The sequence below is a fragment of the Eleutherodactylus coqui genome, chromosome 8 (genome assembly GCF_035609145.1).
Source record: "Eleutherodactylus coqui strain aEleCoq1 chromosome 8, aEleCoq1.hap1, whole genome shotgun sequence".
NCBI lineage: Eukaryota > Metazoa > Chordata > Amphibia > Anura > Eleutherodactylidae > Eleutherodactylus > Eleutherodactylus coqui.
In genome coordinates, this window is record NC_089844.1 from 17,565,621 (window position 1) to 17,580,061 (window position 14,441).

The 14,441-nt window shown below is 47.7% G+C and overlaps 1 protein-coding gene across 3 annotated transcripts in view; it reads left to right on the forward strand.

The window, feature by feature from the left end:
* The window catches only part of RIF1 (replication timing regulatory factor 1), a 44,821-nt gene extending 31,735 nt beyond the window's left edge, over nucleotides 1–13,086 (forward strand). For all 3 annotated transcript variants that reach the window (XM_066575207.1, XM_066575205.1, XM_066575206.1), the window contains exons 28-36: nucleotides 553–642; nucleotides 724–775; nucleotides 1,235–3,862; nucleotides 7,326–7,463; nucleotides 7,589–7,666; nucleotides 7,928–8,043; nucleotides 8,975–9,128; nucleotides 9,217–9,325; nucleotides 11,762–13,086. In XM_066575207.1, coding sequence (XP_066431304.1) covers nucleotides 553–642; nucleotides 724–775; nucleotides 1,235–3,862; nucleotides 7,326–7,463; nucleotides 7,589–7,666; nucleotides 7,928–8,043; nucleotides 8,975–9,128; nucleotides 9,217–9,325; nucleotides 11,762–11,988 — 3,592 coding nt within the window. In that variant the 3' untranslated portion in view covers nucleotides 11,989–13,086. The remainder of the gene's footprint in view (nucleotides 1–552; nucleotides 643–723; nucleotides 776–1,234; nucleotides 3,863–7,325; nucleotides 7,464–7,588; nucleotides 7,667–7,927; nucleotides 8,044–8,974; nucleotides 9,129–9,216; nucleotides 9,326–11,761) is intronic.
* The last annotated feature ends 1,355 nt before the right edge of the window (nucleotides 13,087–14,441 follow it).

The following is a 14,441-nucleotide window of genomic DNA, read 5'->3' on the forward strand; positions in this document are numbered from 1 at the left end:
TTTTTGCCTCATTATTTTCAGAACTTTTACGGGGCTTGAATTTCATTAGGAATGAGTGCTCCTATAGTACACTGCATTGCTTCAGTGTTGCATTATATTAGATCGCCCTATGAGACTCTGCTTCTAGCTGGGCCTCATAGGCCACCGTAGATGGCAGACCCGGAGGCCATCTTCACGCCTCTTAGTGCCATAACTGCTCATAAATTTCACGGAGGTGCAGTAAGTGATGGGGAGCCCTCTTCCTATGTCAGCTGTTTACATGCTGTGGTCATGGAGACCACAGCATATAAGAGGTTAAACGGCTGGACTGGCGGTTTCTCTGTTCCCAGCCTTTAGAGCTGGAATCAGACAGCTGAGCCCCTACTTGTACTAGCCAGGAGAGCCTTGCTGACCTTATTTTAGTGCGTTAAAAGCCATGTTTCAGCTTAAAGCCTCGTAGCGCACTGTGACAAGGCGTGGTGTTGGTCACTAAGCAGTTAAAACAAATGAAATGCCTTAACCAAAACGTTCTACTTGCTATTAATTCCATTGAACTTATTTCATCTGCTTTAGGGTGGACATCCCCGTCATGTACAACAATCTGGATGCATCTCAAGACACCACTTTATTCACACAGTATACACAGAGCCAGGAGAACTCGCAGTGAGTGTTCAGACGACTTCATCCTTTCACTTCTGTTACTTTCTGGAAGTCAAACTGAACTCTTATTTCTTCTCCTATTAGAGAGAAACCAGAAGCTTTAGACAATACAAAAAAAGCTGCTCCTGAAGCAAAGGTGAGTGTTCAGACCTCTCAAATGCGCATATATACGTTTGTGTGGCTTTCAAGTATTCGGCTTTCTTCCACACTCTAAGAAAATACTAATAGGTTTATTTGGTCCTCCGTCTGTGAGGTCCAATGCAGACCAATGGAGATGCTAACTATTTTTGCATAGTGATATGCATGTGCTATATAAGCTCTTTCAATGGAGGTGTTCGTTTGCATTACAATGTAGTTTGCCGAGACTGGGAGACGGTTTCCTTCTGTCAGATGTCTTGCAAACCATTTGACCCACATGTTGTATCCATATGGGTGCTCTGTGGCAAAGTGTTTTGCATATCCACTTGGTAGTTTTCACCGTTGCACTTCTAATGGGCATTGTGAGGATGGTATACTTTAGTAGCACCACATGATGATGTTCTCAAGCAACCAGTATTGGAAATTTTGCTAATTTTTACTTTTTTCATATTTGCAGGAAGAAAAAACTGAAGAAATTGGAAGGTCTGAAGCTGCAACTAAGGAAGAAAGAACTTCGAGTGAAGTAATAGATATTGAAATGTTAGAGGACCGCACTGATGGAGATGCCAAAACCACTAATGAGTCTTCAGTATTAAACACATCACACGATGCTCAGAATACATCAAACATAAGCAATGGTTCCGCTTCGTCAGATATGGTGTTAGGCACGCCACCGCCGCCGGTGAGCAGGAGACAGTCCTTCATCACTCTAGAAAAATTCAACAGTCCAGGAAATCTTTCTTTGAGCCCCTTGGCAGACAAAAAGTTTGTAAAGTCCAAAGTTATATTGGTTCCCGACAGCCAAGAAGCTGCAGAGACGACTGAAAAAGATGATGAAAATCGAGAAAAGAATGAGAAGACGTCACAAACCCCAGCATCAAAACCGAACCGGCATGATGGTTCAAAGTCTGCGCCTAAGAGGGAAAGAAGAGTAACACGTTCTGCTGAACACTCTGAAAGCAAAATCTCTACATCTGAGGAGAACTGCAAGGAGTCTGTAGCCGTCGGTTCTAAGATGGAAGAATGCGACTTTGTACCAGATTCCGATCCTTCTCAGCTGGAGGAAAAAGCCGAGGAGCTCAAAGGAAAAACTGTAGTCGTCAGTAAAGTGGACACCAAGGAAAACACGCCACCAGACACCACCAACAAAGTCCAAGACAGAAGCCCTCAGAAAGCCCCTACAAGTCAGATGACCTTGAGACGTTCCTCCAGGAGGCAGTCGGAAATATTAGACGCCGTAAAAAATGAGAATGAGTCTGACAAACTAACACAAACAAAAGACGAACCGACAACTGTGTCTAAAAAGACTCTGCCTGCGCGAGAGGCTGCCAAAAGGCAACCAAGGGAAGCTATTGTGAAAAGTCCGGGTGAAGAGAACCAGAATCTTTCTAAGAAACCTGAAGACTCTGAAGTTAGTAGACTAACAAACAGTTGTGATGAGGAGCTTCCAGATTCTAATTCTAGCAAGGGCAGTCAAGAGAAACCAAAAGCTAGACTGGGCACTCAAACAAGACGATCTTTGAATTCTCTGCAAGCTGTTGTGCCGGCTGCGGAATCTGATAACTCGGAAACGCTGGAAGGCTCTGCTAAGAAAAGACGAAGAGGAAGACCAAGGAGCATTGAAAGATTAAAGGGTGAAAGCTCTCAGGAATCTCAGATTAAAGTGGAAGTTACTTTGAAACACCCTGAAGATTCCTCCAACGTCGGAGAAGTGGTGAAGTCTCGCTTGGACATAAATGATAAAACTTATACATTAGTCTCAGATTACTCAGCATCGATTTCAAAGTTGGAGCCGGATGGAAATGCTCAGCCGGACTCTGAATCGGTCACAACAGACCTTAATAAAACCTACGACGTTTCTAAGGCTGCTACTGTGGAAAGTTTAATGACCGATTCCTCTACTAAAGACTTCTCGACTGTTCTCTCTGATTTTCAAAGCTCACAAAGTGCCTCCCAGTCCCTTGATTGCCACCATAAAAGAAGCAAGAGAGTTAGAAGGTCCAAGAACTGCGACTGTTGCTGTGATTCGGTGACTAAATCTGGAGAATCTGAAAGAAAAATCCAGAAAATTGACCTGTCGTCCACAATACAACTTGGTGATACACCCCTCTCCGGGCCATGTGCCATCAGCACACCACTAGCAAATGAAGCCGTCTTGTCTTTTAGCGAGATCAAATCCGACACTGAACCGGGACAGGAGCAGCCTGTTGCCCCTTTAAGTGACAGTCTCAATGAGACTGATGACATAATGCAAGTATCTGACCAATCAGAAACTCCTGTAGCCGCTGAGATCTCATCCGAAATAAATGCTACAGTGTTAGCAGAAAGTCCAAAGGACGCAACGTCCAATGCAGGTTTGGTGAAGGAATGTGTGGAAGACTATGAAGATAAAGAAATGGAGGTTACAGAAGTAAATCAAGAAACTTCCAGCTGCAAAACCTATGATATAGAAGATATAGTGCCTACAAGCGACATCATAGATGAAAAACCCGAGTCGGATGTGGAAGATGCCCAGACTGTGATGGTAGAAGAGGAAGATTGTAAAAGAAATAAAACTGAAGCTGAAACTGTCTTAAGTAATGGCCAAGATGTTGAAATCGAGGAGGTCCAGGCTGCAAAAGCTACTGAAGAGAACGCTGAAATTCTTAAGACTGAAGACAAAGGGGCGGTTCCAGCTGATGAGATTAGTGATTCCTGCACTATTGACACTAACTTGCATGAAGCGACTCCTCTGACCGATCCCGATGAGCACGACGAAACCATTTCGGAAGGCGACTCTTCTAGTACTGATCAGCTAGATGTCTCGGATGTAATACTGGATGAGGAGAAGGCTGATGGAAGTCTTCCTACTGCGACAGAAATTTGTGAAACCCCCAAACCCACTGAGAAAGTATTTGAAGACCTTGGTGAAGGATGTTCCAACACAGATACCCCACCAAAAGTAAAAGAATTGGCTTCCATGGCCATCGCTAATGACAGCCCGAGTGGAAGCCTTTGGTCTCCATCTGCATCTCCTTCTACCAGTATCTTAAAGAAGGGGTTGAAGAGACAGCAAGAAATTGACTCTCCATCACCAGTAAATAAGGTAATCTCATTTGTGTTCAGACTCTTACACTGATGTAACCGACGTCCAGTTTTCTCTGTAGCCACAGGAACCATCCTTAGCTGGCTGGCAACTGTATGCCCCAGAGCAGCATGAAGCGCCTGGAACTCTATTCACATTCTGCATGATCTGCCCGAGGCTACAGATTATTTTCTAGCCTCATGTGGAACACAATCTTGTGCTCACAGCCGTCGAATTCACCGTTTTTCTTTTGTACTTGTGCACCGTTATTTCTTGTTTTGACTAGGTTTCATTTATAGGTTTGTGTGGGGTACCGCCATGGGCACGGCTTCTGCACCCACTTATGCAATCGGTTTCTTAGGGTGTTGAGAATTTACAATTGTTTTCATGGATCACCTTGAAGGAGGGTATTAACCTTTTATTCTGGGGGGGAGGGGGTTACATAGACGACGTGCTTATTCTATGGGATGGTGATGGGTCATCCTTTGTGCCCTTTGTTTCTGTTCTGAATACTAGTAGGATCGGGATGAGATTTGCACATGTCGATCATAAATCTTACATTCACTTTCTTGATTTGTTCATTAATATTTCTCATGAAGGTAGGATCCAAACTGACATCTTCAGAAAGTCCACTGCTACAAACCATCTTCTACACTGGGAAAGCTGGTGCCCCCCATCACTGGGGGACGGGGGGGGGGGGGGGGAATGCCAGTTGGCGGTATCTGTGTGCTAAACACAACTGCTCCACTGAAGAATGTTTAAGTGGGAATGCGGGGAAATTGTTTCCAAGTTCAGGTGGAGCCACCCCGCCAAATGCCCAAGTAAAGCCCATAATAGTGAATGGGCCGGCCGGAATTGGTTATTGGGTAGAGCAAAAAAGGCAGATGGTAAAAAGACCATAATGTACATCGGCATATTCAATGGATAGAATAATTATGGAAATCCTGGGGGGAAAATATGCAAGCAAATTTTTCTTGCATATCGTGAATTTGAGCGTGGCCTAACTGAACACCCCAGTATTACATACAGGAGGGTCCGAACATTTAGAGACCTCCTTGTCCACGGACCCTTTCATGTAAAATCCTAGCCTAGTAGGGAGTGCAATATGGAGGACTGCTCTCTGTACTTTTATGGCTAAGTTTGCCTTTTTTTTTCTTTTTTTTTTTGTAACCTTAGACAGCAAAATATAGATTATTGGACAGCGTATCAACTGGAGAACCAAATATGACCCCTATGTGGTGACATGTGACGTTCCCATGTTGTATGTGGGGGAGAAACGAGACCAGAACTGCGCAGGAGAACTTGTAAACACCTGAACAACAGTTAGGACAAAAGTTAATGCCTCCCTTATCGAAGCTCGTTAATATCTTACATGTGGAGGGGGGGAATCTGAATGTATTGACAGTCTGGCTTCTCCCTGGCACGCCTAGAAACTTTCCTGGACTAGCTGCACTGCCCATAGTGATGTAGCCTGGAAGATTTCCGGGCTAGGTTTCACTATGGGACCTTGCAGAACACATTGCCATAAGCTGTGACATTGTGTTCTGCCCGCACAGTCCACAGAGAACAGTGCAGGACTTTAAAAAATAAAAAAAAAAGCAGGAAGATATTAGCAATCTGCCAGCAGCGTCCCGCTTCTTTTTTTTGAACTCCTGCACTGTTTACAGGTTGCCACAGAGACCATCGGCTTGTCAGAAGCCGATGATCCCTGTGGCAGGGAGAGGTTGTGATGGGCTGTCAGATGATGGCCAGGCATCAGCTCTTATAGCGGAGAACAAAGAACTTCTGATCTCCAGTGTTTAACCCTTTTAATGCCATGGTCTGTGCAACCACAGGATGTAAAGGGCTGTCACCATTGGACCCCCCGCAATGTGATCAGGGGGTCCTGATGGGTTTCTGTGGCCGACGGAGGCTTGAATATAGCCTCCGGGTCTACCAGCTAAATTAGGCTATGACGCTCAGACTCTGTGCTCAGCGTCATAGCCTGTCTGATACCCTGCTATGCCTCAGGGCTATGCTCCTGCAGTATGACACAATGCTGTAGCATTACGTCATACTGCAATTTGACAGGCGGTCTATCAAGCCACCCCATGAGGACTGCTTGATGGGCAGTCTGTTAAGGCAGCCCTGGGGCCTTTCAGAAGGCTCCCGGCTGCCATGACACCTGTACGGCTCCATGCGATCTCACGCCGGGAGGCGGGGTATTTAGGGAATTTAAATGCCGCTTTCAGAATTAACAGCGGCATTAAAAGGGTTAATAACCGCGAACGATTGCAGCTATTGCCCACGGGTGTCAGCTGCAATAAACAGCTGACGCCCATGCTGTATGAAGAGAGGTCGCCCCGCCACATGGGTAAAAAAAAATCTGTCTGGTCCTTGAGGTACAAAACAGCCTGGTCCCTAAGGGGTTAAGGCATAAAGAAGCTTGGTCTTGAAAGGGTTAAGAACGTTTCAGATTTCTAAGCTTACTAGAGATCGGAGTTAAACCAGAAGAATCTTTTCTTTAGTCTAAACTGTTGTGTGAGATCAGTCTGCAAGCTACACTGCACGGCTGCTTAGACCCCTCGCCCCTTTATCAGAGCCCCCGGCCCTCTCACAATTGCCACTTTCCTGTATGGAAATTCTCCCCGTTACCCTGGATCATAAAGTCATGTGACAAGTTTTCTGTGGATCCGTTTCAGTGAATCCACATTAGATGGGAGAATCCAGCGATCGGAGCGACTTCCAACAAGGCCGGGTGATAGGTGCCAGACTAGCCGGGGGCTCACCGCCAACCACGGGGGGTCATCTTGTGTAACAGTGGGGAGAGTATATAGAGAATGGAGCGATCAAGGAAAACATCCAGCAAAAGTAGATCATGTAGAGGGAAACAATGTGTCACTGAAAGGGGTCGGAGGAGGAAGTCAGGAATTGTTCTGACCAACAGGTGATGCAGTCAGGAGCAGCTGAATACAATACTGGAGCTCCAACTAACACATCTGAACGCACAACTCGCTACTTCGTAGCACTGATGGCTATAACAGCAGGCAACCAGTTCAAACGCCATTGTGTATAACAGAGGCGACTCCGGTGGGCAATAGAGCGCAAAACTTGTATCACTGATCTCCTGGTCAGATAGATCCAGATCTCTGTTGCTGACGGAGGGCAGAATTTGGCACAAGCAGCATGAATCGCTGACCCCTTCCTGTCAGCCGGTCAGAACATGTCAGCACCGCCATCTAATCTGCGGCAACTACAAGAAGCTTCCTGTCCGCAGGGGCCGATATTCCTGCAGAACCATTTCATCACCGAGTGGGATCTACACCACGACGAACTGCTGCGGTTCTGAAGGCCAAAGGTCTCTCTAATAAAGTGGCCACTCGGCGTTATGATATCCCGACCTCACAGATCAGGAGACCAAACTGGTGACTTCTGGAAAGCAGAGAATTGCCATAACTTTCAGAATCCGTAGGTGTCGTGTGACTTCATGCTCGTTTTCTTGCAGATACGGAGAGTATCATTTGCTGATCCCATATATCAGGAAGGGCTGGCAGACGATATCGATCGACGAAGCCCGGTAATTAGGAACGGTTCCTCCCCATCATCGAGAAGCCTGAAGATGTCAACCGGTAATCAGCCAAAGGTAGGTTGTGTTCAGTGCCCTCTAATCACGTAAAGGGGGCCTTTCTCAGTTTTCAAGCCAAGCACCCTTTATTTAGACTTGTATGTTATATAGTGGGTTAGTAACAGTATATTCTTACCCTACAGATTAACACGACTCCGACCAAGGGCTTCGTGTCCCCTGGGGCCCGGGCACTCGGGTTTAAAAGCTCAAAGAAAAGTTTGGTAAGCACTTACTTGTCACTGCTCTTCCTTGTGAAGATGACGGGCCGATGTGACGTCTTATGGGCTGCTGACTTAGAGGGGGTTTACAAACCATTGTCTGAATCTAGGAGAATCCCTTTCATTCTTTGTCTGTTATCAAAATGTAAAACCTTTCCGTATTGTGGTGGTTTCCCCCCCCCCCCCCCCCCCCCCCCCCCCCCCTCCGCACTCACCCTCTGACTATATTGGGGTGTTACTAGTAAATACGGCTCTCATTTTTAGATCTCAGAAATGACGAAAGAATCCATGCCGTCTCCAAAGGAGAGCGTCTACCCCGCCCTGATGAACTGCGCAACCTCTATAGACATCATCCTGCCCCAAATTACTTCCAACATGTGGTAAGTTGATATAAATAAACCTCCAGCCAGGGGCGTACCTGGAACTCATGGGGCTCCATAGCGAAACCTGCTTATTGGCTCACCCCCTCCTCAATATCCACATTTATAACGCGGTGGGCTGAGGTACAGCGGATCAACCCCAGTATGTCTTTACATATTGTAGTCACCGTATAGTCAGATACCAGCTCCACAGTGATAGTGATTACAGTGCAGTTACCTCCAGTGGTTACAGGTGATATATCTGAGGTAACACCGCCCTTTTTTACGCCCAATTACTAGTGATGCTCTTTTTGGCCTCCCCGTTGGCCTGTGATGCTGTCCCTTTTATATGTAATAAACCTGATCATATACTCATCTCTCCCAGCTGCTGTAGTTGGAACAGTTTAGTTAAAGCGCCCCGCTGACTTCCTGATTACATAAATCGCGTGACAAACATGATCACTGCACACACTTGTGGCCACAGTAACGCTGATCAGATGTCCTCGGTCATGTGATTGTTCAACCTGGAAGTCAGCGGGGCATTTGAACTAAACTGTCCCAACTAAAGCGACCGGGGGAGTGACACAGGAAGGGGCGTGCGCTCAGTTTTTAAAAAAAAAAAAATGCTTACAAATGCCAGCGTGTGGCACCAGGGTTGGCGATATCAGAGTGAAATTCCTACCTGGAAGTACTTTGCTCACAGCAGCATAGGCCCTGATTCCCGCAGTCTCCCTCACCCCCGAGTGTAATGTGCAGTAACAGCCTGGGATCAGGTAAAGGCCTCCTACAGATGCTGCACACCAGGATATGGGGTGGTATATGTGAACATTTTTACATTTCCATTTTCCAATGAGTCTCAAAAATACAACCTGCAATTTTCCATAAAGTATAATTTTGATAACCCCCTGCTGAAAATGATTATTTTTGAGTCTAAATGTTCGTTTTTCTGTAGGGCACGAGGATTGGGGCAACTGATCCGCGCGAAAAACATTAAAACTATTGGAGACCTGAGTACTCTGACGCCGAGCGAAATAAAAACTCTGCCCATCCGGTCTCCAAAGATCTCTACAGTGAAGAAAGCCCTGAGGGTCTACCATGAGCAGCAGGTAAGGGTCAAGATGGGATGGAAGGAACTCGTGGCTAGTTGTGTCCAGAGCCGGGCTGAATGCCTTTTTCCCCCATCTGTTTCCGCAGACCAAGTCTAGAGGTTACGATGAATTTGCCGCCCTCGATGAAGCAGAGAAGCCGCTGAATGGTGTTGATGAGAAGCCGCTGCCTGCGGATGAGGAGAAGATTGACACGGGTAACGTGACTCCTATGTATCGTAATGAGATCTAGATTAGTGCCACTTTGTGAAACTACAACTCCCAGCATGCCATGGCAGCTGCAGGTATCTCCATACTTAAGACATGAAAACGGCGCTCACCGAACGGATCCGTAAGTCTTTGGAGTGCGTTTTCTGTATGGTAATCAGCGGCACTTGGTGCGATCACATTCCGCAGCAGGAAATGTAAAAATGAGGATGAGGTGCACACAGAGGCAGCGGCGGTTCTGCATCACATAACTTTTCCAAGGCCTTCCTGCGTGCACACAGAGGGGCAGCGGCGGTTCTGCATCACATAACTTTCCCAAGGTCTTCCTGCGTGCGCACAGAGGGGCAGCGGCGGTTCCGCATCACGTGACCTTCCTTCCTGCGTGCACACGGGGGCAGCGGCGGTTCCGCATCACATGACTCTCCCAAGGCCTTCCTGCGTGCACACAGAGGGGCAGCGGCGGTTCCGCATCACATGACTCTCCCAAGGCCTTCCTGCGTGCGCACAGAGGGGCAGCTGCGGTTCCGCATCACGCGACCTTCCTTCCTGCGTGCGCACAGAGGGGCAGCTGCGGTTCCGCATCACGTGACCTTCCTTCCTGCGTGCCCCACGTGCTCCTTGTAACGCCTGGGCTTTTATTATGGGATCATGTGCTGCTATGGACGCCGCTCGTTCCTTCTACTCTTGGTGGATAAAGCCTGATTGGCCTCGCTGACCTACAGATCGCCGTATAGTTCAGCGCACTTACGTTTGTTTCACGCACAACGCTGTTGCATTCAGAAGCACATGGCATGGGCGCTGTGATGACTACTTGCCGCCCCAGTCCAGGAAATGCTGACAGCCACCATTACACGGTGCGGATGACTAAGAATCGCCGCGCAGACTCCATTATTACATCAAAATTGCCTGCGATAGGAAGAAATGTAAGCGTGAACGTGTCCTTAACCCTTTAGTGATGTGGCCTATTTTGGCCGAAAGGGGGCAGATCATTTTTTTGGGGGGGAGGGGAGATCACTTCTTAAAATCCAGAACCTTTTATTATTTTTCTTGTTTCTTTTTGTGTGGTGAGCGGTGTTTTTGTTTTTTTTTTTTGGTTTTGTTTTGTTTGTTTTTTTTAATTATTGGTACCATTTTTGTGTAAATATAATGTATTGTAGAACTTTAACTTTTTTCTGGAGGGCGGGGAGAGAAAACATCAATTCTGTCTTTTTTTTTGTGCAGCATAAATGACATCTTTTGTTCTGCAGCTACAATGCCAACATTTTATTTTTTTAGCTTTAAACAGTCATTTAAAGCCCCATCACTACTTTTATTTTTTGCCCACGGACACCATTCTCCTCAATCCCCGTGTTGCAGCGAGAGGCCAGCTCCGTCAGTCGGCTGGCGCTGTGCGGTGGCGCGGGCTCCGTTCTGATCCTGTGCCCTCCATAGGATGTAAGTTTGCATCGTGTTGCATTAAGGGAACCACAGCCAGGATGCAAACTTGTGTTAAGGGGTTAAGAGTTTTGTAACCGAAGGTATTGATAATCTATAAGCAGGATAGGTGATAAGGGTCTGAGCACTGGGCCCCCCAGCGATCCCAGGAACAGCGCCCCTGGATGCCCAATGTGAATGCAGCGCCATGATCACTGCTCTCTTCACTTCTATGGGATGGACTGAGATGGCCAAACACATCCATCTATTTGTCCTGTAGGAGTGAATGGAGTAGCAGTTGAGTGTCCTGCCATTCAGAGGCATTGGGGATGCAGCGCTGGGGATTGCTGGAGGTCCCCAACAGTTAGTTCCCCAGAGATCAAGCACTTATCCCCTACGGTCCTGTGGACAAGGGGATCAATATCTCCTATTGGCCTGCTAATACCACTGCCTACGGCCTGGATATACAGACATGATGGGTGACACATCTGGACTTTATACTGTTGCTTTTTTGGTCTGTTCATAAACTTGTCAGCGGTCGTCAGGAGTAAATCCGTTTCAGTCCCTTAAGGCTCCTGTTACCACCATGTCTCTCGCCCCCCCCCACCCCTTTCCCATACACCTACCTGCAGCGGTGTCTTGTGCTGCATACACTTCTTGCATGGTTACTCCTAGTCTGGCACTTCGGCTGATGCCTGACTGGCATGGGTGACCCTACTGGCAGAATACGTTGCCACCAGCGTAGCTTTCAACCTTTATGGGAGCACACAAGCCCCTCCCCCACTAGAGTGCTTGGATGGAGGGAGCATACAGTGCAGGAGGTTTAAAGACTACTTTGCCGGGCTCATGGGCATTAAATGTTTAGGTAGGGTCATTACTGACAATTGTGATAGTTTGGAAGGGTAAAGCCTGGACGGGGTCCCTTTAAGACGACAGGGCCGTTCTACATAGTGGCAGAGCTTTGAATTTCTTCACATCATTAATAAACCTTTTTGTTCCTCCCGCGCTCCTAGATTTACCGGAGGCGTCGGCCACAGCGTCGACTATAGAGGCATCGGCCGCTCCAGACCTTCTGGCCCAGATCACTGCGCTCTCACTACTGTTCACTCCAGAGGAGCTCCAGAAGTACTCAGGAAGGCAACTGCTGGAGACGCAGGAAACACTTGGAACGATGTGCAACTGCGTCATCCAACAACTGAAGTCCCGGTGGAGCTCGCCCCCTCACGATGGTTCAGTCTAAGGCTTTTGGGGTCTTTCCTGTTTCAGGACATCTTTTAAACCTATTTATTCCTATTCCTGGAGATTGGTTTTAAGACTTTCTTACTCCTGACATCCCGCCCCCCCCCCCACCTTCTGTAGACTTCATGCTGCTATATACATAGTGCCTGGTTTCTAATAAAGGCTTTCTTATATTGTACCAGCCATCTTTACGTCACTTCAGCCCCTTAGTATTTGCTTGGGCCAAAAAAGAGGCAGCTTCTCTAAAGGGGGCAAAAAGTTCTGGAGCTTGAAAGTGTTTGTTTAAGAACCCCCCCCCCCCCCAAATCACACGCCGGGACTCTGTATTGGTGTTAATTGCTACAGTTAATTATGTTACTACCTGGGCATCCCTTTAATCTCCTCTTCCCTTTATTATAACTATACTTTTTTTTTTCTCTTTTGGTTCCCAACCTGGCTGCATATGTTACCTGCAGAGATCTGTTATGTAACTCTGCTTGTATTAAGCGTATACATACATGGCCTTACAGGATTGGCATACACATGGGATGTCCGCTTCTCCAACTCGAAGGGGCTGGAGACATTCGTCAGTTGGCAGTGGGCAGGTTGTAGCAAAAGGAGGGTGAGAGTCAAGATCAGTCTTATGGAGTCAAGTGACCCAGTTCTAGATGCATAGAGACGTAGATCTGCACAGGCGCTGTATACATGTTGGGAAGCTGCTTTCTGTATTGTATGCATCGGGAATTACAGAAAATCTGTAACACTAGCTTGACGGCCTCTTCACGCAGCGGGGGCTCCGTTCTGCAGCCACCATCTTGTTTCCTGTTTAGGGGGGGGCTCCTACATATTTTCTATGTCGCCGCCTCAGTCTGACGTTGGTTTTCTTCTACCTGCACTCCGTTAGCAGAAGTGTTGGCTGTCGGTAAGCCGCTGCTTCGCGGACCGCGCCTCTGTATATGTTGTATATAGTGTTGCCCGTAGACGGATCTTCTGGTTTTGCTGGTAATCCACATTGTATATAAGATGTAAGTCGCTTCCTCTTTGCGTCTTCATGCGACTTGTTGCAAATGTTTCTTTTTAAGAATCTAGATGTAAAATGATTAAAGTTCCTTTCATCATGTCTGCGGCTCATCTGATTTATCAAAGTGAGTGACTTGTAAATGTGCTTTTGGGGTCATGGAAGGTTAAACATCAGGGGAAAAACTGCAATTTTCCCAGTCGTCTCCACGACAGCACCACTTGAGATAGCCGCCTCCTGGTTGGACAGGAACGCACCGAGGGGTTAAAAGCTTCTCCCCCCCCCCCCCCCCCCCCCCCCTCTCCCACCTTCCTCAGTGTTTTCCTGTCATGCCAGGAAGCAGGATCCCCAAGAGGTGCTGGTGGAGACGCCAGCATTAGGAGACTCACCGGCAGATCGGAGGGCAGTGGGTCAGCCTGTGCTCCCTTCCTGATGAGTGTCTCCTGGAACGCCACATGGGCTGGTTCCCCCAGGCCAGGTTCCTCCTGCGGCGGCCCATGGGGGGTGCAAAACGGGGGGCCTCAGCACTTCTCCATCTGTTCTGGGCATAGGACCGGGTGCGGTGCTCTGAATCCCTTTGGCGCGCGCAGGAGGGGGCGGGGCGTCACATGACCAACGCAATGACGTCATTGCGTAGCAAGATGCGACGAGGGGGCAGGGCTTGGCGGTGCCAAATTTGAAACTTCTTAAGGAACCTGAGAAGAGCTTCAGGAACAGGTAAGCCATTGCTATAAGGCTGGCTTATATTGCTCCAAAGTGTCAGCAGCACTGTTTGTCAGATGAGTACTCCAGCACTAGACGTCGCTGAATCTTCAGCTACAGTGGGGCAAAAAGATTTATGCAAAATCCATTGTATAGTGTTTGGAATGTTGCATCCTTATCCGCAAAAACTTTGTCTCCCAGGGGGATAAAAGACGCCCCTCCCAGAACAAAACCTAAAAAAAATGCGCAGAGTGCGGGTCGAGGCCGCCGGCCACATGCGAGAGGCCTCTATGTAAAGCATGCGTAGCCAGGGTGGTTAAAGAGGAATCGGGGATTCCTACAAGATGTCAGGAAGCTGGTAAAGGAGGAGGTGCAATCAGCTCTGATGTCGCAAATGGCGCCACCAGCGGGGGGCATCCAGGGCTAAGCGCCCAAAAAGGTTGTATAGCCCAGAGGGTTATTCAGATTTCGAAAGAAGCTTGATCGGGACAGAGCCGGAGGATCCAGTGCCCGAAGAGTCCTCAGATGAAGAGTATTACAAAAAAATATTTCATCAGGAGGATTTAGCAGAGCTCATTAAATCGGTGAGGGCCACCCTCAAAATGGAGGAACCCAGAGAGCCGTGTACAATCCGGGATAAGATTTTCGGGGGATTAGGGGAAAGGCACAGACATACTTTCCCGATTCACAATAACATCTCCAAACTAATTCAGAAGGAATGGAAAACCTGACGTGGGATCTTTCTCCTCCAGGGT